Source organism: Hetaerina americana, unplaced genomic scaffold (genome assembly GCF_022747635.1).
Source record: "Hetaerina americana unplaced genomic scaffold, ioHetAmer1.1.p SCAF_106, whole genome shotgun sequence".
NCBI lineage: Eukaryota > Metazoa > Arthropoda > Insecta > Odonata > Calopterygidae > Hetaerina > Hetaerina americana.
Window position 1 is genome coordinate 37,116 of NW_027286137.1, and position 22,949 is coordinate 60,064.

Below are 22,949 nucleotides of genomic sequence, written 5' to 3' on the forward strand. Positions count from 1 at the left end.
AAATTTAGTGACCATATGCATACGATGACAATGAATTTGGCAAAAAATATCATTTAAATAAATAACATTTAGCAATGAAAAATGTCTTTTTTTATTTTTGGCATAAAGTTATATTTTTTCTTCATTTGATCCTCGCTTCTTTTGCGCAAGATACCAAGCTATTCTCGGCCTTTACCCTATTAATACCCTGATGAGTTCCCTGGCAGTAAAGGGGAAAATTTGGCAACTTGACCGATTTTTCCGTGTAGTACTTAAAAAATATTCAAATGCCTTAAATTTGATCGATTCAGGGATGCCATTTCGGTGTAATTCCATTAAATTTGTTCTTGATGACACGAAGCGTCTGGAAGGTTTGGTAATTTTTGGATATCATCCGTACTCACGTTTTTATCCCCAGAGTTAAATGAACATCTGTGATAATCTCAAATTAAATCGAGAAATTCTCGAACAAAATAATAATACCAAATACGCCATTACCATACTGATTAACCACCAACTTAATTACAATAACCGCTAATCGAGGTGTCGTTACAACCCCGTCGTCGCCCGAGACACATGATTGAAACGAGATCTAAAAATCTGGAGATTACATCGTCCCGTGGCTGAAAGCGTTATAAGAGTGGTCGCTGGTGACGTTAAGGGTTTGGGTTGTTAAGGGGGTTGTATCCATGTAAGGCTGACTGAGTGGATGCTGAGTGTTCGGGGGAGTCTGGCCTGCTGAGGGAAGGGGGACAGGGGGATGAAAGGTAGGGTGAGGGGCGAGCGTTTGGCGGTGGTCGCTTTTGGCACCCAGGGAGGGAGCACCGGCAACGGCTTCCGGAGGTGGTTCGGCCGACTTCCTGGGGTGCGACACGAGGGGGGAGAGCGAGCATGCCCGTTGTGGGAAAGACCCAAACTCCTCCCCACCTCCTTTCAACCCTCTACCCCTTATTTTTCCTCATCCCTCCACCGATCTCGGCCGCCTATGGAGGAATCACTTATGCTGCAAAAGGACTTACCACCGGATCCAAAAGGGCGTGGGGGGAGTGGAGGGAGGGAAGTCAGAGGAATCCCATGAGCGATGCGCAATTGCCACCGCCTCCCGAAGTCGAGACGATTGGGAAGAGAGCCGAGAGGATCGAGGGGCTCGCACTGACGGACGGTGGTGGATTAGCGGCTTTCTGCGTGGCAGCGTAGCCAGCTAATTCCTGTTCCAGTGATGTCGTATTCAACGTTAGGGTTTGGTGTAGATCTTTACAGTCATTTGTGTTGTACCACGTGATGACATCAGAAGTCCAGAGCGCTGCCGCGACCCCATACATTAAGGTTTCACTTACAATCAGTGTGTGTGCCGACGTGAGATTTATTTAAGAAAATAAATGCACAATTACGGATCTTATGTCCATTTCACTTGCAAGAAAGAATGGCATGTTGAAATTAGTGACAGAAAGAAGGACAACACGGTGAAATAGAGAAATATGAACAATAAAGAAAACGTGCGCTCCTACTCGAGTTCCAGCAAGGAAGAAAGATAAAGACTAAAATGATGCACAGAATTCCCTGAGTGTTGAATTTCAATTAAAAAATAATACATATTAACTCATGCATACAGATAAGTAGAGAGCAAAAATTTAGTATTTATGTAAAGAAAGAAGTTTTTTGAGCCTAAAAATTCTTCCAGTTTAACCGATGTAAGGGTAAATATTAATTATACATTGTGTTAAATATACTTCTATTTGATACCCTTTATCCATTTTTATTTTATCTTGAACATCTACGTAAATCAAACTAGAGAAGGTGATACTATACTAAATAATAAACTAAACATATATATATATATATATATATATACACATATATACAGAAGCATATATAAGGAAAAGGGATAGGAACACGTATAAAGGACGAACACAATAGAGGTGGGGAAGGCGGAATCGAACGGATCACAAGAGTAAAAATTAATCCTCAACCGGGACTCGAACACCGGATCTTTCCACTTGCCGGGCGGATGCTCTTAACCACTTGAGCTATCGAGGATATGTACTTTACCCTGAGATCCGTGGGTCTTATATGTCGCCAAGCGCCCCGATTCTTTAGCCAAGAGATGGCGTCAGGGGGCTGTTTCACCCACCAAAGGAGAAATAGACAATACACAAGAGGAAAGGTCATTGGTTAGAATTCATACAACACCATACAGGAAAAGAACAGTGCGTTTCGTGGCACGCATAGCCAGAAGAAAGAGATGAGCCACATTTGCCAAATACACATTCAAACACGAAATCCCGCCAAACGGCGAATAAATACTCATATATACAGAAACATATATAAGGAAAAGGGATAGGAACACGTATAAAGGACGAACACAATAGAGGTGGGGAAGGCGGAATCGAACGGATCACAAGAGTAAAAATATTTCCTCAACCGGGACTCAAACACCGGATCTTTCCACTTGCCGGGCGGATGCTCTTCCTTTCCTCTTGTGTATTGTCTATTTCTCCTTTGGTGGGTGAAACAGCCCCCTGACGCCATCTCTTGGCTAAAGAATCGGGGCGCTTGGCGACATATAAGACCCACGGATCTCAGGGTAAATTACATATCCTCGATAGCTCAAGTGGTTAAGAGCATCCGCCCGGCAAGTGGAAAGATCCGGTGTTCGAGTCCCGGTTGAGGAAATATTTTTACTCTTGTGATCCGTTCGATTCCGCCTTCCCCACCTGTATTGTGTTCGTCCTTTATACGTGTTCCTATCCCTTTTCCTTATATATGTTTCTGTATATATGAGTATTTATTCGCCGTTTGGCGGGATTTCGTGTTTGAATGTGTATATATATATATATATATATATATATATATATATATATATATATATATATATATATATATAATAAACTTAAACATATAATAAAATAAACTTTTGCATTCCAAGTGATACCAATTTTTGGAAAATAATCTAGCTAAATGGCTAAGGTCAAATGGTACACATACATTGCGCCTGTGAAAAATAATTAAAAATAGAAATGTATACATTAAAATAATACATCGTTCATTTTAATACGTTTCACCACGAACAAAAAGAGTAATTTATGATGTGCATCTACTGCCTCCATTGTTAACGAAGCCATTTCAACAACATTACATTAATATCATCACACGACAATAAACGGCGGCGCGGAAAAATGGGAATTTAAACGCCACCATACTAGGAATGATACTACATTCGACAACTTTTGTGCAGTGAAAATATACGCATAAATTTGCAATAATTCATGAACCCACATTGTACGACTTGGCGTTACGCGAAATCATCGGTGATAATGGTATTTTATCGGTATTGTTTCAGTTTATCATCATTAATCTCGCAAAAAATCTGTTTTTGCACCCGCATGGCCTGAATTATTCCCTATTCTCAGGGAAAAGTCCAAAAGAACAGCAGACAATACACGTTTCAGCACGCGTTGTGTCATTTCTATACAAACTAGCACACACACACTCTCTCTACCCCCTTCTCCTACCTCTCAGCCTCCCTGAAAATTCCTCGATCCACCCCCTCCCTACTTACTCTCCTCCCACCCAAACCCCTGGCCCTTCTTCACCCCTCCACACCCTTACCACCTCCCTTTCATCCATTTTCATGAGGGCCTCGGCCTTTTCCAGAAGAGGGTGACACCGCTGTGGCGAAATATAAAAACTGCGACGCTCGTCGGTGGCCGGACTATATATATATTTTTTTTCCTGCGGAGGGTTGCGAAGAGGGTTTGGGAAAGTAAGGGCGGGCGGGCGTTGGAGAGGACCCTGGCGGTTGGTTCCGGAGGACGCCATCGCCGGGGATCGAGGTGGGGGGTGAGGAAGGGGTGGGTGGCAGTGGGTGGAGACGCACACACACACGCGTATATAGATGTATATACATATAAAAGGGGATCGGAGAGGGACAGGGGGAAGGAGGAACGTGTAGTTGTGGGAACTTGTGGGAAACCCCCTTTCCAGTCCTCCTCAACCCCTCGAAAAACTTCCCTTCCCACCCATAAGATGAGACTTGAAAAATTACGACATTACCCACTCTTCGTGCGTGCCCTCTCCGTTGGTGGCGGCACGGGGCCATTATTAATCTTAGCATCAACGTCACCGTTGTTATGATAATGCCAAAAAAAAGAGCTCGTTATTGCCTCGTGGGGACCCGCGGGGTAAAGGGCCATTGTTCTCTCCCACCTTCCCATTAAGTCTCGCAAGCCGCAATCCTTCCTAATTGCCCGCCGTCCTCCTCATAACCCTCCTCTTACACCCCCCTCCAGCTCACTCTTACACCAATCTCCGCGTCCAATCCCCTCACTCCCACCCCCTTCCCAAAAAAAATATATATACATGTATACGTACACCGCACACTCTCCATCCCGCGGGACCATTCTCATTTTTTAATGCGTTTGAGCGGATTCTTCTCGCAAAAAAAGGCGGCTTGGAACACAAAAATGCGAGAGAAGCTCCCCCGGAGTCGAGAGCCAACGAACAAAAAATTAATTAAATTTCTAGGCGTTGTTTTCTCTCTTTCTCTTTGGCCTTCTTTCCATTTTTTTTGTCAACCAGGCTATATGGAGAAATGCAAAGTGGTCAATAAATCACATTTAATTACGGGAAAATTATTTACACTGGAAGTATTTGGATTACGGAGCTGGCAGAATCTCCTCGGTTTACAAGTGTGCGACACAAAGGGGTGAGCAAAAAGAAATTGAAGGACGGCGCAGCAGACTCTCACAAAAGAATAATAAAGTATAAATGGGTAAGGAGAGTTTTCAACAAGAGATGGGGGAAACGGAACGATGCATAATGATTACTGGATAGTTTCTTTTTTAAACTTTTAATTTTAAGTAAATATTCTAAAGACTGCAATTCCTTTGGGGTGCTGAAAATTTCCTAAAATATTTACTCACTCCATTGTTGATTACCATATTCAAGTTCTATCCACGAAGTGCGTTCAAGTTCTACAGGGACACCCATTTTTTCTCGAGACTGTGATTAGATATTATACATGATTCACCTAAAAATATACGAGCATTTTTAAGAAATTCATGGCACAGATGACTTCATTTTGGATTTTGTAGATTCCGCTAGAGTAATAAGCGTTTTCAATACTTATCATCATTCAATCTACAAGATCTTCGATTTTTCTGTCTTGATCATTCGTTTTTTTCACTTGCGAGGTTGTACACCCATTGATATCCATCGTCATGGATGAATATCGATGAGACATGAGGTTATGGTACTATAGATGTGAAATATATTCGTCAAAAGTGCGACAGTTTAAAGAAGTCCGTGCGTATCGTGACGGCAAACGAAAGACCTCGGACACAAACTAGCCAGATTTTACACAGGGCACCCCAGCAGAGGCAGTTTCGGCGGCAACTATCTGCTAATATTTAGAGTGACAATCAATCTGCTGTAATTGATAGCGATTTTGCAAATTACTCCTTTAATTAAAGTGAGCCTACGGAATTCCTCGAATTTTTCTTCAATCGGGCGCGTAGACAGAGGTTTCGTAGCCCACTGTCAACGTTTTTGCTGCGCCTACTTAGGTTTTTCGGTATGAATGCTGTAACGAAAACAATATGAAGAAGCACAAATGGGCGCAGAAAAATAAGGACGGACGTCAGCCAGCTAGCTCCACGGTCCTGAAGGAACCACCCAGGCTTCGAACGTTACTCAGCATTTTCCCCTCCTCATCCGCTCTTTCGCCATTCCTCTCATTCACTTTTAAGGAATTGCGATTCCAATTTCTGCTCTCTTATAGCTTTTTTTTCTCACGAATAAAAAAGAGCATTTGGTGAGGTACGGAGGAGGGAGGATGTAACGGAGGAGGGAGGGGCATCGAATGGAGACGGAAGCGGGGGGTCATTTTTACGTTCTGATCGAACGGCCGACAGTGACAGGAGGGAGAGATGAAAAAAATACAAATTCGCGTCTGCAACTTCTCTCGTTTATTATGACGCACGACTACCCAATGATCACCCACCCTACTCGATATCCTGAGATACCTTCTCCAACGATTTTGAATCGCCGGTTACCCGATAACAAATTCTCTTTCGAAGATGATGTCGAAATCAATTGCAGGAGCGCGATACATCTTTCATTTGAGATCGGCAAGGTGGAATACAGAAAACCCATTAAAAAGCTGTTAACCTTCAGCGTAATATACCTGGGGACTCACAAATTGATGAGAAGGATAAAGGAAAAGAGTATTCCACGCCGATCATAGTGGTAGAAGCCCAAAGGAAATCCAAAATGGATTCACGGCACTACGTCCAAAGCATGGATCATTGTTCCTTCTCATCATTTACTAATGATCACTACCTTCCGCGGCGGATGAAGTAATGCCATGGGATGTCCCAAGTACAACATTCTATCGCATTTACCAGATGAAATTTCATGAAAAAACCAAAAAGAACTCCGGAGTGTGGTACTAAAATAAACTTATATTCGATTCACTGAACTGAAATTAAAAGTCTCGGACACTTGCAGCAAAGAATGACCTCGATTAATGTGATCCACGATTAGTTTTTTAGAGAAGCATTTCATAAGTTTTAAAATTTTTTAACGCACTCTTTTCAACCGAGTTGGTTGTGGAATTGGCGTTGATCCTTGAAATTTAATTCACCCATCCCAAAACTTTTTGCCAAGACAAAATGCAGTATGCCGATGTGAGAAGTGCAATTATTTGACCAGCGTGAGAAGCAAGTCCATCTGGAGAGACTGTGCTGTTTACCTTGAGAGGATCTTGGAGACGCATCCGTGAGACACCCGCAGTTGCCGCGAGATGTCGCAGGGCCTTACTCCGTTGTGCGCCAACTCCACGATGCGTTGCCTGACAACATCCGGGAGCGGCCTACCGTTTACGAACACCCCGCCCAATTGGTTGACGCCACCATGGCCTGCAAAGGGAAGAGTATACATTGAGAATAAATGTTGCATTGGCAGAAGAGGAAACAAACAACTATCCTAGGCAATACTTCATATTACTTAGTTGAACCTAATAGGATAAATCTTATAATTAACACGATGGTATCAGTGATGATCTTGGCAAAAGGTTATATACTGCAAAATTCGTCCGCTGCATTAAATTATTCTTGATAAAAACATATGTGCAGTTACTTTTTGCAACGACTTTAATAGCGTATGCCAGGCCAAACGTTGCGCAATCAAGATAGCATTCACTTTCATGAAACCTAAAATAAAATTGCATTGACGGTCTTGCGTGTAAGCTGAACAAAACATTAAGATGCAACCTTGCTAAGATTGAAAATGCTCCACAAATATTCCAAGTCGTTCAATCATCTTCATCCGTTAATTTTAAGTCGATGCTTTTCTGTCTGGAAATGTTGTATTCCCTTTTTATTGGTAGTTAGAAAACCTAAGGGTTGATGTGCCTATACTTATTATTATTCGTATGTTATTTTCCACGTTATCCCTAAGTATTTTTCTATGCGGTATGTTCATCACCAATGTTTCACCTAAAATTATTATCTGACAAAAATAGCTGAGAGATAGAAAATAGTAATATAATATATATTTTAATGTAGGAAATATTGCCTATAATAATTAGCCTGTAACGGTATAATGTAGGGCCACACAATAGCTTAATTTATGAAAAGAAAATATGCACATTTTGGTATTGTATGAATACTCTCACCATTTAATATTTGTTTCCCTTCCCTTGTATTGAGAATGAAGTGAATTGAGTATCGACAGCGAATATTATGACATTTAAAATATAATATTAAGCTACTATTGACTTAGTACAAATGAATATGATACCGAAATAAAATCTAAAGAGTTAAAAAAATCGGATATCATTATCTAATATGAATATATATCCATGCGAGGTGAGCATTAAAACGTAAAAGATCCTATTTTAGCCATGAAAATTTCCATAAATGTTTCAAGAATGATCGGTTGTCAGCCTGTTCCAGACCGGGGTCAGGATACCAATACACGTCAATAGTCCTTGACAGCTCAAATCTTTTGCTCAACCTGTTGTAGTTACGTATACCGTTGGAGGTAGACATTTATTACTACACGTATAATGTTTTAGCTAAATATAGGGATATCACTTACGGCTTAGTGTTCCATAAACATTCCTTCAAAACCAACTTCATATGCTCATTGCGATTGAGCCATATGTGCAAAGTACTCACTCATACCATCAACTAGTGGATGCATCAAGGATAATGCAGATAGATGTTTGATGTCGTCGCCTTGATAAAATTTCTCTTGCGCTATTTCATCAACGTGTGTTCTCGCTGAGCACATATAAAACCCTCAAGGTCTAAAGAAATAACAACTAGTATTCAGCTTGTTCTAGCATAGAAATGAATTTTACAGAAGGAAGATCTATCCAAATGACGTGATCGTTCTTCAATATTTTTACATGTACCATTTCCGTAGACAAGTTTTAGTAACATATTTCTTACACGTACACATTCACAGCAATTTCTAATTAACTTAGAAACTTAATAATCTCTTTTAAACAGGAAAATAATTAAAAATTAGCCAAACTTCACTGTCTTTATTTGCTTCCAAGATTAACTCAGTTACAGTTCGAATATCATCATTATAAAATATATAGTACTTAGTAGTTTACACGCGCCATTTTAGTTTCATTTACCACGCATCCACAACACGAAGTGTTTGTTAAGCTTTTCAGGGCCTTTGGAGAGGGAAATAATTTGAGAGAAGGCTGCGGAGGGGATTACAGATGTTTGCCCCCGACGGTGGTAGCGGGGACACCCCACCTTGTCGTTACCCCTTCTCCCTCTCCCCTGTCCCCATCCCATTCCGATCCTGACATTCTCCCTCGATCTCTCTTTCCAAACCCACTCCTCCCCCCCTCACAGCACCATCTAGCACTCTTCTCCCCCTCACCTACCTCTTATCCATGTAATGTCATCCGGACCGCCCCACTCTCGCTAGTCGACCAATCCCTGCGGCTTACTCTCGCGACGGGTTGGAAGGAGGAGATCACGCCTGCCACCACTCCTCTTATAAGAGGGAGAGCGCCTACTGCCTAAACCTCCGTTCCAACTCCCTCCTCTCTGCCCCTCCCCGTTCCCTATCCCTTTTTCCAGCAGCCGCCGACCAGCCAACTCCCGTGCCTTACCCCCCTCCTCTCGACCGTCCAGGTGGCAACTGAGGGAGGCTGTCTGGCCACCACTACCTGCAGAGCAGACGATACTACTCTGTGCACGTAACGTGGCTTGCTGGGGACATCCTCGAAACACGGGATGGATCTCAACCCGTGAACCGTATAAGAGATCCGACCCCGCTCCCTTCGGAATCGACTTCGAGGCTTCTAGGTATCATATAGATACTCGCGTATGACGCCACCGCGTCAGGGTTGATCAAAACATTGATTATGGCACATTCTTCACACCCATGATAATTTTATCATTAGTGGTGGTAGTTAAATACAAGACAATCAAGAGAAAATTTGAGTGCTGCTGGCGAAAATAACGGCGTAAAAACCAAAGATGAAAGCTGGTTTTTAAAAAATAATAGAAGGGGCCTCGAGATGAAAATTAGTAGTAGTAGTATTTTGGGGAGGCGACCGACAGCTGAGGTCATTTGCGCCATTAGGGATGGTGGAGAGAAACCCTGCGTCGGCATTAGCCTATTCTTCACGAAAGGCCCCAAGGGGTCCGCAGCTTAACGCCCCTTCCGACGGACGGCGTACTCACTCAACGTGCCCTGCACAAAGCACCTTGAGTAGGGATCGAGATACCTCTGGAAAATATTCAACACCACCGTGATTTGAACCCGGGCCCTCTGGGTGTGAAGCCAGTACGATAGCCACCGCACCATCTCGAACCCCGAGATAAAAATTCCGAGAAAGAGTCTCGATTGAGTAAACTGATCATTCATGTACCTACTGTAAGTAGAATGGGGTATGACAATAAATTAAATCACATGTCATTGTATTTTCATAACAATATGTCCGGAAAGTAGAACTCGACTCGACGCAATAACCTTTGATCACTTTTTCAACACACAATGTGAGTGTTGGTTTCGTTGGCTTTGTCGATTAAAAGAATTTGCCCCAAATACACACTGGAGGCTGTGAATATGATGAATGAAGAATGTAAAATGTTGCGAATAAAACTAAAGATAGTGTGATATATTCCAAACGCTAACTATGATGTCGTTACTAACAATTTTTAAATTGCACTGTCTTTAAATCAAGCAACTATCCTGCCCTAAACATTTTTCTTCGCGTTTATTTCTGTACTCCGGCTAACAGATTCGTCGGGGACTGCCAATGCTACGCAATTCAGGCGTTACCAAACTTTCACCCAACGGGGAAGCGCTTTCCTTTTGTTTTTTCCACGGAATGATATCTCGTGATCCGTTCTTGGGAGGCGCCAACTTTCTTGAATTTGGTAGTAATTTCACTTGGTCGACAACATTTCTCATTGATAAGCCCCCGAGTATTTTAATAATAATGACAGATCAAGTGCGAAATTTTCTTTCAAAAAGGCCATATACCCACTTTCATTACCGTTGATACATGGCAACATTAGGGACAAATTCTCAGGCAATGATATAAACATGTATCGAGCTTGCGTTTGATGTGACTGAAGGACTGGAGTTAATTAAAATGTAATTTTAAGTCTTATATAAAAAGCCCAGATGAGTTTGTTATAGACGAAACCTAATGCTTTCAATGCCCATACCATATTATAAGCCTCCCATGTACATATTAATAAAATGTCAAACCTTTCTCTTTCTTCGCTGCTACAATGGAACTGCGACTATTTATTTATTCATTTCAATCTCTCTGCCAGGCTGGACTTTGGCGCGAGCTGAAAGTAGTTGTTAATATAAAATGCATGATACAAACAAATGAAATGATTGCATCAATATTTATTTTGTTTATACGTTGAGCCTAGAAAAGTTGACGTCAAAAAAAGGCTGGTGTTTACACAAACACATATCCTCTTAAAATATCGGTAAAAGTGAACATGTAATATATTTATGTCAGTGAATTGCTAGTAGTCTAACTTCACTTTCATTCAACTTTGCTTCGATGCAAATGCATGCTCCCGTTGGGAGCTTTCTCTCAAATAAAGCCTAAGTGCATTCGGTTTGTGGTTTAATACGTTTTTCAAGGAACACTGGGCACCCAATTACGTACTCGATGATATGAAAATTTAAAAGGAGCAATAATTCATTAGAGGCCAAGATTATTGGATGGCATTGTAACTTTTAAAAAATTCTAAAAAAGGTAATGATTTTTTCTACCTCTGAAATAATCCGGTCCTCAGTGAAACAAATTCATCAAAGGAATCGATACCGCAGCGGATTACGGAGGCTTCGTGGACAGCCGCTGCATCCGCACTTCGACGCACGGAATGAGTGACTTCAAATTTACCTGAGCCCATAAACTTTCTCGGGGAGCAAAGATCAAACAGCCGGAGAAAAAAAATTTCCGATGAACGTACAGAATTCCTGGGTGCGCAAGGCCCAGGTAAAGATCACATACATTCAACCTATGTGGGCACGTTACTGACCCGGGAACGAAGAGAAAAACGGACTGAAAAAGTGAACCGTTCGATTGCACGCACTGAATATTCCCATTGACATCGAATTATTCCAATAGGAAGAACTCGTTCAGTTTTACGAGTCTCCACGTAACGGTCGGGCGGAGACACGGGGCAAAAGCCAATGCATCGACGGTTTTATCTTTGTTGGACTGGTTAGGAAAAAAAATAGCGATCGGTAGACCAGAAAAATAAGGGGACGGGTTTTGGAAATTCCTGACAGAATAACGGCCATGCATAGAGTCGCTAGTTGTTGGTCAATAATCTACTCACTTGTGGGGTAGCGAAGCAGTTTTCACGCCACAAGTCCTGCCTCAAACACGATCACATACTCACCCGACATGGTCATTTCTTGTGCCTTACACATTTCCTAGTGCAAGCGATGGTTTTTGAAAACCCTTAGCGTTCACGTTTTTAGCAACGGTATAGTATCTGATATGAGATTGCATTTATAAAAAAAATACTTTCCTCAAAGAACGAAGAAGTAACAAATGACGGGGCTTTTGTGTAGTGATCATCGGGAGAGACACTTGAAGTGATCCATATCGATGTTTTGGATGAAACCATGGAGTGAAGTGATTCGAGATTACGTTACGCACGGGAGAGACCATTTCTATACTCAAAATCCGTTAAGTAATTTAAGGAGATAAGAGTATCCTCTAGTTATACCATGAAAAACCAAATAGCTCAGTTAACTTTTCGCAATATGCGCTATGCTACACTCAAACTTATGTACATATTTATAGACACGGGCACCCCAATAAAAAGTTTACAAACTCATTTTTTCTGTGCATAAATATAGTAACATAAAAACAGATTTACCCTTATGAATTATGCTTTTCAAGGATAAGGTAGCCATTCTTCGATAGATTTAGCGGATTCACTGAAAACGGAGTAGTTAACAGTTATCTGGAATTCCAAAACATCTAAAGAATCGTTAATCCAGCTTCGTTATTCACTCTCAAAGCATAAATGTTTCAGACGGAAATAAAAACAATCTATCGGTGATCCCGTATCAATTTAGCATATACCTGCTGCATATTTTTTTCTTTTCTGTCTTTGCTCAACTAATACGAATAAGTGTAAATTTGCGTGGATAAATTTATTTTGTGAATCGATTGGTATGTGTTGAATTACGAAAGGTAAACAAATAAAATTACTTAACTCACAGATTTTGTAAAGGTGAGTGAATTAAAGCGACCGCAGGCTATCATCTCTTTCAAAGAACAAATCACAGAGGAATGCTGGATTCAACGTATCAGAAAAACAACATAGTGGTCACCAGTTGATTGGCATAGCGGCCGTAATAAGATAATTTATCCGTTGAATTTTTGTTGTTGCAAAATTGTGAGAATTTTCACATTGACGTCAACTCCCAAATCAATATAGGTAGGGCATGAAACCTCACCAGATACCGCGTGCATTGCAAGTCTTTAGTTAAATATTTGCGAACAAAAGTTAACTTAAAAAACTTCACAGCGATACCCAAAATCATACTGAAATCTTTCTCTACCCATCGCCAAAAATCTTCAAAGGATATAAGCATTTTAACGCAGTTTTCTACCGATGATAGAGGTCAAGAATTGGGTATAGGAAACTAACAGTTATAAATTAGATGAACGACATAGGCAAAAGCCAATTCAACCTAGATCAATGACAGATAATAGGAGTAACTACTGATATCCAAAGTGCCTCAGCTAACTCGAAGCAAGGAAAACTAGCGCGTACGAATTAATTGAATCACGTATACTCCTCTCTCTTCTATGACAAGATTGAATATTATCTTCCAGATAAAGGATCTCAGGTTTTCCCGGTGTATGGTATTCAAGAAGTTCTCTCGGGTTTCCCACCGGGTCAGGTTGCAGTACACCGACGTTTCGAAGGCTGACTCTGCCATCGTCTTCAGGGTGAAGTGACTTCACCCTGAAGACGATGGCAGAGTCAGCCTTCGAAACGTCGGTGTACTGCAACCTGACCCGGTGGGAAACTCGAGAGAACTTCTTGAATCTTCCAGATAATTTACATTCAGGATAAAAATTTTAGAGGACTCAAAAATAATATATTGTTATGAGTCATAATAATTGTAAAATGATGAGCAAACTGGATGAAAAAGATTTTCATTAGCAAATGGAGGACTATACGGCAAATTGCGGATGTAATCATTTCCATTTACCAGGGATAAATTATCATTATCATTAGTTAAGAGCAACGTTGAAACACATTAGATCCTTAAATTATAAATATAACCTCTCGCAATTATTGACAAATATCAAAAGATGAGTCGTCCAAATGAACACAGAAAAAATTGATCTCGAAATGTGGTATTTGGGATCGAGCGAGTCTAGTAAAAAGCTTAGTAGTTGGCGCAGACTACCACAGATTTCTTTCTTTAATTAGTTAATCACTTTTTGAACAAATATCTAACCGGCCAGAAAATTTAAAAAAATAAAGCAATACATTTTTATCCTAGGTCTCATTTGACTAAATCCACCATACCCATAAAATCGTCGAAATGGATGACACATGATGCATAAACACCGGAGGGAATATAATTCTGATCATCGAGGGAGAGCACGTGGTCCCGGTCGCTTTACCGACCCCAAAATTCGCTCCGACCCTTACGCCCGCCCAGCGCGGATACCCCTTTTCCCGATCGATACACGAATCCCCATGTGGCCGGGGGCGAAAAGGGTCGCGCCGTGTCCACGGGCGCAGATAGCGGGCGGGCGTGTGTGCCGCCGCTCCCCGCTCGCCCTTTCGATCAACAGGCAGGACTCCCCTCTCTCCCTCGCCCCTCCCCAGACTAACCCAACGACCCCCCCCCTTTCAAGCCCTGCGCCCTCGTCCTCCCGAAGAGGGAGGGAGACAATAGAGGGACGGAAGTCGTGAGTGGCTGCGTGTGCCCGAGCCGCCGCAAGAGGCGCTGTTTTGTGCATCCCCTCCCCCCTCCCCAGCGTACGGGAAGGTATGGGTGGGACGAGGGTAAAAGGTGGGGGGGGGGTCGTAAGGCTGACTGCTTCGGCCGGCGGGTGGTAGCGTTCTATCGAGTTGAAAGAGTGGCTGAAATGCTCCCGGCAATATGGTAGGGGACGGCGGGGGGTCTGCCCCAAAGGAGAGGGGGTCCGCCGCCCTCTCATGCGCGCGAATCTCTCCCCCGAACCCCTTAATTTCCACCCAGGATCCCTATTGCACCCTCGCACTCTCTCCACCCCCCTCAACCTCCATCCCACCCCTCCCAAAACCGCCCACTCGAGCTGCTGGTTATTATTGTCCCGTGGGTGCTGGGACCCCCACGTGGATGGAGAGCGGGAAGGGGTGGGGAAGGAGACACAAATCCGATTCAATGGCAACCACCGCATTCGCAGAGGGCGGACGACGAAGCCTTTAAAAACTTCTCTCCTCCCCTCCTTCCCCCCCCCCCCCCAACGACTGGTGAAGTGCCTCAATCTCGCCTCGCTTTACATATTCAAGGCTGTAAACAAACGAAGGAGGAGATAACTCCTCTCAAGCTCGACGGGGGATCGGAATAAACGCGAGCTGCTGGTGACGTCGATTCATAAAAACGGCATTTTCATGGGGGATGAAAAGGAGAGATGATCAAGGGCCCTTCAAGTCGATTCGATATGACTGCAGAGAGAAGGAGAGAATGTAATGCGAACCCTTTCGTTCGTTCACTCCCTGCCACGACGATTCCAAGGCATTAAGCTGGTATCGTCCATTGTGCCATCCAGTTGATGCACTTTGGAGCTTTTATTGTCAACTGATTTGGGAGCATTCATGTATTTGATGTTTCGGAACAAACACAGCACAACACAACGGAATACATTTTGCTATCAGTGGTCTCGTATCAAGGCAGCTTTTTGATGGACTCAGGTACTAAGCATCGCTGCAGTTCTGAGACCCACCTAACACTAAAACAGGCACCATAGCACCCATATTTATTAAAACAATCTATTCTCAGCTATTCACCTCCTACCTCCGTTTATTCCATTAAAATTAAGAATCTCTTTTCTCTCTATCCCGCTAACCCTACATTCTCCTCTAAATTTAAAACTTCAACTTTCCACTGCCTTTTCAACCCCTTTTTCGTCTTTTAATTTATCCCAATATTTTCTCACTTGGTTGGTTTTTTCAATGCCCACAAATCGAAAACCTGTTGTCCACGCTCATCCTCTTCCATTAACGACGACATTTCGAAGCAATATGAGCGTACTCAGTATCAAAGGTTAAACCATTTTTCTTCACGTCCTAACTAAATGTCCAGATCATCAAACCATTCCTATTTTTAAATGCGTCATTACCTAACCCTAAAATTATCTTAATGCCCTTACTATATTATTAACAAATAAATAGTAGCATAGAAAGAATTATGTAGCCTTTAAACTCATAAAAGAGTATCTCAGATTTTAAGCATTCAAAGTCACTAAGTCTAACCTATATTATAAGTCAACGTATTCGTGTTTATGACAGATAAAATACTTGGCTCGCGCTTTATTGTTTTAAATGAGCTTAACTCCTCAACCATAATCATTCTGTCTTGTTATTGGAGCAACTATTCTCTTATTTCTATATTCTTCGGTAACTTGGCTAGAAAAGATAATATCCGAAGGAGGTTAGACGATGAGTGGGGAATAACAGTATACCTGTAGGTACACGATGCATGAGGTAAACATGCCGCGACCTTCTGGGGTTCTGCAATTACTTATTTTATACAAGTTGTTCCGAGGTATCATGTAAAATTGCCAACTGAAGACTCACGTGAATGAGTCTTCAATCGTATCTCATAACATATGCTCCAAATATTAAAGGCATCTTACTTGCGTTCATAAATTTCTGATTTTGTCACGGCGTTACACATTCGTTATTACTACCTCGTCCGACGCAGGAATCCTCGTAAAACAACACATACATGAAGAGGAAAGAAAAAAAACCATTCCATACATCAACGGCGATCATCCTCCTCGAACGAAACCGCCGTTTTAGTTTCAGAAGACACTCCCGGCATTCCGCGCGGACATGGAAAAAACCGCGCGGCGCAAAAAAGGCGGAGATTGAAGGAGAAAGGAGAGTCCAAATAGCAAGACAGCCCAAAGAGGAGAAAAAAGGGTCGGTGGATGGAAAGACGTGAAGAATGGTTGAACCGGAGAGTGGTGAGGAGGAGGTGGAGGGAATGCGAGGTGTGCGAGGGCGGGGAATGAGGGCAAGTCAAAAAACTCAACCGCCGAGAAAGCACGGGCTCGCTGACTTGGCTTCATCCACCCTCTCCCTCCCACGTTCGGTCGGACGTACCGAAAGGGATGAATGGACGCATCATTCGCTATCGCGGAGTTCCCCATATTCCGCGAAGAACCCCCCCCCCCGTAATTTCCTCCCTGCATCCAGGCAAAGGGGAATCGAATTGGAAGATTTCGACAACCGATATCTATCCATCGTGTATTGTGACCGTGTCGGATTATCGAATTGTCGTGGCGAGAAACTGGATTAGAAACGGCTTCTTTGGAAAGAAGTTCTCATAGGTTCATTAAATTTGGTCAAAAGCGTGCCTGGAAAGATTAGCGCCCGTGAAACGTTAATAGCTGGTGAGATACCGTTGGCAACAGCCCACTTCTGACATTTTCGCTGGCTATGTGACTGAAAATCATTCAATAGGACTCCAATACTGGATCTAATTCTTGTATCGAACATTCTCTCTTGAGTCTGGAATCAGCCACATCAATCATGAAATTCACTGACTCGTTTGTGGTCAAGGGTCCTGACTGATAGACGGTATACTCGCTATACTAATATTTATTTTTGCCTAATTTTTTTGAAGCTCAGCATGGCTCGATACTTACCTATGACTTCATGACGTAATACATATAAACTACGCTATTCTCGAATTCCCTGTGTTATTTATGCCGAAGGAAGCCCTCGAAACTCGTTATCTAATTTCACCGATTGTTCATCTCAGTTATGTGCTATTCGCCCTACTTCGGACAACCCTTAAGAGTTAAAGAGTTAAGAGTTGTCAGAGAAATTATCAATATGATGGCCAAATGGTTAGATGGTAATGATTATTAAATTTTGATGCATAGATACATATGCGGCTGTAACAGTCTTGAGTCTTAACCAGGTTACCAATTCATGAAATTTATTGTCTTCATATGGCTATGAAGTTTTCCAGATACCTTATTTAACTTGAGTAAATAAACACTTTTTGACGACAGAAGAAAACTACGCCGAGGTGCTACTCAAGATTTAACACCCCCAGATGGTAACACTCCGAATACTCATTTCTCCTTCGACAAATCACACATTATAGATTGGAGCAAGTCTCTCCAGCGTTGATGTTGAAAATTTATTATTAGTCCATCGTACTATGCTAGGAAGTAAGATTGAACCTAAGGGTAGAACCGAGAGATTTAGGTCAATTTTTCCCTGGAAGACAAGTTATCAGAATAATAAAATTGAATCCGAAAAAAATTTGACTTAAATATTAGAATTGGATGAATTATAAAAGCTAATAAAGCTAAAAAACTATTATTGCTCGTCGTGTATAGGCATTTATGTGAATTCGATTTGTATATTAGTTAACATGTATTCAAGTGTGAGTATGGACTACAAATGCTATTGACTATATGGACTACATGTGCCATTTCTGCACGCATGGTTGATGCCCTAACACCCCCCGCCATACGCCCTTGCGGCAGCTTGCGGATATTATGTCGATGTAGATATACATATATTGAAGGCAACCGTGATAGGGGGGTAAAAGAAAAATTTCTTTTTTCATTTTAAGTAGCCTAGCATGTTGTCATTATTTCATCTAGCCTTAGCTATGCGTCCTAATTGTTACTAACAGCTCCTCTCCTATACGTTGAGAAGCATATATCACTTAGATACCGTAGTGCATATACCTGTCGTTATCATAATCCACATTATTTGAATCGTTTCACACATGTATTGTAACCAAAAATTACGAAAAACTTAATTTTTGATATTGCATTCTGATTGAATTCTGACTCCCTGCCACAAACCCTAGTGGTGGCCTGCAGGATTCCATGTAGATTTGCATGTGCTTGTAATGTACATTTTTCTCTTGCAGAACTAAAGTTAAAAATAATTTCAAAATTATTGATCTAAAGCTTTCCGCAAAATAAAAGTTGCGAATGACTTTATTTGTCACACGGATCACGACTCCTAACATCCTCGATTCCTTTAGTGAATCGACTTCCAAACTTGAATATATTCTTGCCCCAAGGTTCAGCTCTGTGTTCTCCATCGTCTTACTTGGCCGGATGAACCCCCCCGCAAATCCCAGGTTGGAATGGTGGATATGAGTTTGGATGCGAAAAGTTTGGACTGGCAGAAAAAGATTGAGGGGATATGAAGGAAGGAGAAAATAGGAATGCGTGAACTGGAGGGGACAGAGACAGACAGAGGCTGAAACCATACGTCGATGGATTCCTCTCCTTCCTCCCACCCACCCCACTCAATTTTTTTTCCAGAGGTAACGGCCTTCGAGAACTTTCCACACCATGAGGCGACTCATCAACATCCTTCCGCATAGGAATCTCTTTTTGTGCAATCACCTTCCCTTTACGGCGCACACCACATAAAGGAGAGGATCATCACCCTCTTCCTTTCGACTCCACTCTTCCTCGCCCCCCACCCCAACACTCCTCGCAACCCCTCCAACGCAAGCCACTCTTTCTCCGCACCTCCCTTCATCCCGTCCCTCGCATCCTAATCCCACATCCCGAACCTTCACCCAAACGCCGCCATCCCTCCCTTCGCGTCGTATTCTGTCAAATCTCTTCCTTTCCTCGTTTTCGAACTTTTATGGAGAAGGCCGATACGTCGAATCGCTTTTCCCATCAAACAACCCCATGCCTTATTTGTTTCCACTTGCCTGGCGCTACTCTTATTTCAGCGCCCCGCACCATAATTCCTTCGGGGAAAATTGGCCTTAATCCTCAAACAATCGCAGAGACGTCTAAACGTTTAATGATAGTGTGGGGTTGAGATGACCGATACAAATAATCAGCTCCAGGAAATGACTCATGATAATAATAATGATATTAGGGATGACTAATGATGGGACAATGGTTCATTTCCTATGAGCGCTACGCTGGTTAGAAAAGACAAAATTTTCAGAAAAAGAAAATTTTCATTGTGTCAGTAGAGAATTCTAAAATAAGCAATATCCATATTAACATTTCAATCAGACGTTACCACTGTAGGAACACTTGAGACGATCTGAAATTCTGCATACATTCTGCTATGACAACCTGAGAAAATATTATTTATTTAATTAATCATCCCTCTCCTTCCTATTTATAATAAGATCATATGACACAAAAATTAATATTTACTACTTGGATACCAACTTGGTTTCAAAGATTCAATTTTTTCGAATATTGTTCGTAGTTAAGAAATTGAGCTGATTTCAATCGGTGCGAACAACCATTACTACTGCAATTTAAACTTCTACCAGCCATTTGAAAAGGATCTCATTAATGCCGTATCAAAAGGTTACGACCTTACACAATTACGTAGTAAACGGAAACAGTTACGATGGGCGTATTTTGTTATATTTCACCGTTATTTTCTACAAATTGCTTCAATTTCAGTCAAAAAATATCAGGGTGTGCATGCAAGTTCATCAGCTAGGGCTGACCAAAGACTAACGCATGCTGCGATTTCTTCCGAAATCAAATCTTCGTTTTCACCACTTCCACACGCCTGTAATTCATTCCCTTCTTCCACTTCATCCCACCACCTCCACCCTTTCCCCGCTCTGTCCCCAACCACCGCCGCCGCCGCCGGCGCTCTGGAAACCGCCACAAGAAGAAAAGGGGGCCAGTTGCGGTCGCCAGAGTGCATCCCACGGGTAGGAGGGGGAAGAGGAGGAAGAGGGGTGGGGGAGGAATGGGGCGGCGGACCGGAGAGTGACTGTGCAGTGTGTGTACGTGTATGTGCGTGGGTGTGAGTGTGTGACAAGAGTAGGGGGTGTAGGGTTGGGTTGGGGGAGAAGGTGGGGGGTGGTCGAAGAGGAGCGAGCTCAATCCGTCTCCCTCCCAACCTTCCTCCTCCTCCGTCTCCCCGACGACTTCCCTCCCTCGCCCAGACGTGCTGCGGTCGCACACGAAAGAGAGAGAGAGAGAGAGGGAGGTAGAGAGAGAGGGAGGTAAAGAGAGAGGGAGAAAGGGTAATGCGGATAACCTCACGCTTCTCTCATTTTCTACCCTCCTCTATTCTCTCTCCCAACACACTCCCTCTTCATCCACTTTCCCGCCCTCTTTTCTTCCTCCCCATTCTCTGATCCCATCACCATTTGCCTGCCTTACCTTCCCCACGTTTGTTCCATTCCAGAACTTCGTCATTTTTCATTATTTATAAAAAAATATGGTCTGAATGTCTTTTACATGAACTCAACATTCATTGGTTCCAGCTTGTAATTTAAATTTGGGTGTTAACTAGGCTATATTAATATTCTAAATTAAATAATAAATCTTTGTCAAATTTCCAGTTTTCACGACCATTGGTCGATAAAATACAAAAAAGTCTCCATTATTTGAAGAAAAAATATATTTACTTCAGAGACTAGAGACATTTAGGTCTGGTTAGGCTTACTGCAATTGCTTACACTCAATACCTCATCCAACTCCAAGGTAATAGCCCATACCAATTTCAGCAACACGTAGAACGAAAGAGATGGCATTAAGAATACTACGTAATACAGTCCTGATTTTGTTTGGACATAAATAATAACCGCATATGTAAGTTTTCAGAAAAAACCACAATTAGTCTCAATGGTTAATTTTAATAGAAGAAAAATAAAAAACGAATATCGTAAATTCCCGTATTGTACCGAGAGGAATATTTAAAATTGTTACCTCGGAACGTTCAAATGCTTTAGTAGGCGTAGGATAAGGAATAACATGGAATATTAATGGTAAGGCTTAAGGCTAACGATAATAAATTTTAGCTGAACATTCGCACTCGAAATTTGAATGCCATTTTACATGCAAATCCATCAAAATACAATCCAGGACAAAATACTTCATGGTAGCGGTAAACTAGAGTTTCATAGGTGAATCTTATGGAAATGAATCAAGACAAATCAATGAATACTAACGCTAAAGAATTAGAAAGCCTTCATTTTAACTTAAAGCCTAACGTAGCCTAAAAGGATCAACACTGTATTAATCTGTCTATGAATATTATGGATTTATGTCTCTACTCTGCATTTTCACTGCCTATAGAAATATGTATATAACTGCCGAAGTCCGAGGCAATTCATTGAATCAATGATGAGCTGAATTTTGACGATAAATTTAACATGTGGGATTTATCTGTCATCAGTGGATATGTGCATGTGTGGTTTATTTTTTCCTGCACTCCCAGATGGCACATCCGCCAAATTTAATCGGGGGCCGCACCTCACAAAAAATCCTCATTATTATATCATCTAGCTCGTGATATCAACCAGGGACACCACACTCGCACACAGGCGCACACACACCCATCATATTCATGCCAAACCAAGATGCGACAGCTCCCGAAGAGTAACACCACCCAATTCTCCAATTCACGGGGGAAAAAGGCACAAATCCCCCCCACCCCCTTTCCCCACGCCCTCGACCACCGTTCCGTCAGATATCCCGCCCTTCCCGGGACCAGACTCATGCCTCCCCGAAAATGGACCGCGCGATTGCAGCGCTGGGGGTCTGGGGAGATAGAGATGAAAGGACACTCATAATAATAATAACAGTAATACGAAAGTGGAGCTGCTATGAAAAAGGGGGGGATTGCGATACGGATCTCTGGATAAGGGGAATAACAGAGGGGCTAGAAGGGCAACCCGCTCCCTTCCTTTGCACTCTCCCCCTTCCCCCTTCTGGCATTCACTCTCCCCACCCTTTTACACCCCCGTATCCAACCCACCCCCCACAACCGCGTCCCCTCTTCTCAAAAGCGCGATCCCTCCAATCCCCCCCACCAGAGCGACTTACTAAAACCCCTCCCTCCCAAAGAAAACACTAAACGCATATTGGGGAGAAATTGTGGCGCGCAGATGCCCTGCCATTTTATGCGAACCCTTTATCCGTCATAAGCTTCTCCTCTCGGATGGGGTGGGATGGGGGTGCCAGGGTTCGGAAGGCCGGGAACTTGAGGGAGCGAGGGAGTGTCTGCGCCCTGCTAGGGGGAAACCCCTTGCACGGCGCGGCGCAGGTCGAGGGAGGGGATGGACGTGAAAATGGATCTCCCGGAAAACGATGAGGCGATACGGGGAGACGGGAGAGAGAAAGAGCAAATGAAACTAAATACTTTTTCGGATGGATGGAGGGGAAGGGAGAAGGGTGCTTTCCACGCTTGTGCTATTCGATAATTTATGTAAACAAAGGC

At 42.5% G+C, this 22,949-nt stretch overlaps 1 protein-coding gene across 1 annotated transcript in view; it reads right to left on the bottom strand.

Annotated features, from left to right (window-relative positions):
* Positions 1-22,949, bottom strand: part of LOC139700666 (paired box protein Pax-2-like) — a gene marked incomplete at its 3' end in the record, with an annotated part of 266,602 nt that overhangs the window by 9,277 nt on the left and 234,376 nt on the right. The window contains exon 4 of the mRNA XM_071599123.1: positions 6,731-6,896. Within this exon, the coding sequence (XP_071455224.1) occupies positions 6,731-6,896 (166 nt within the window). The remainder of the gene's footprint in view (positions 1-6,730; positions 6,897-22,949) is intronic.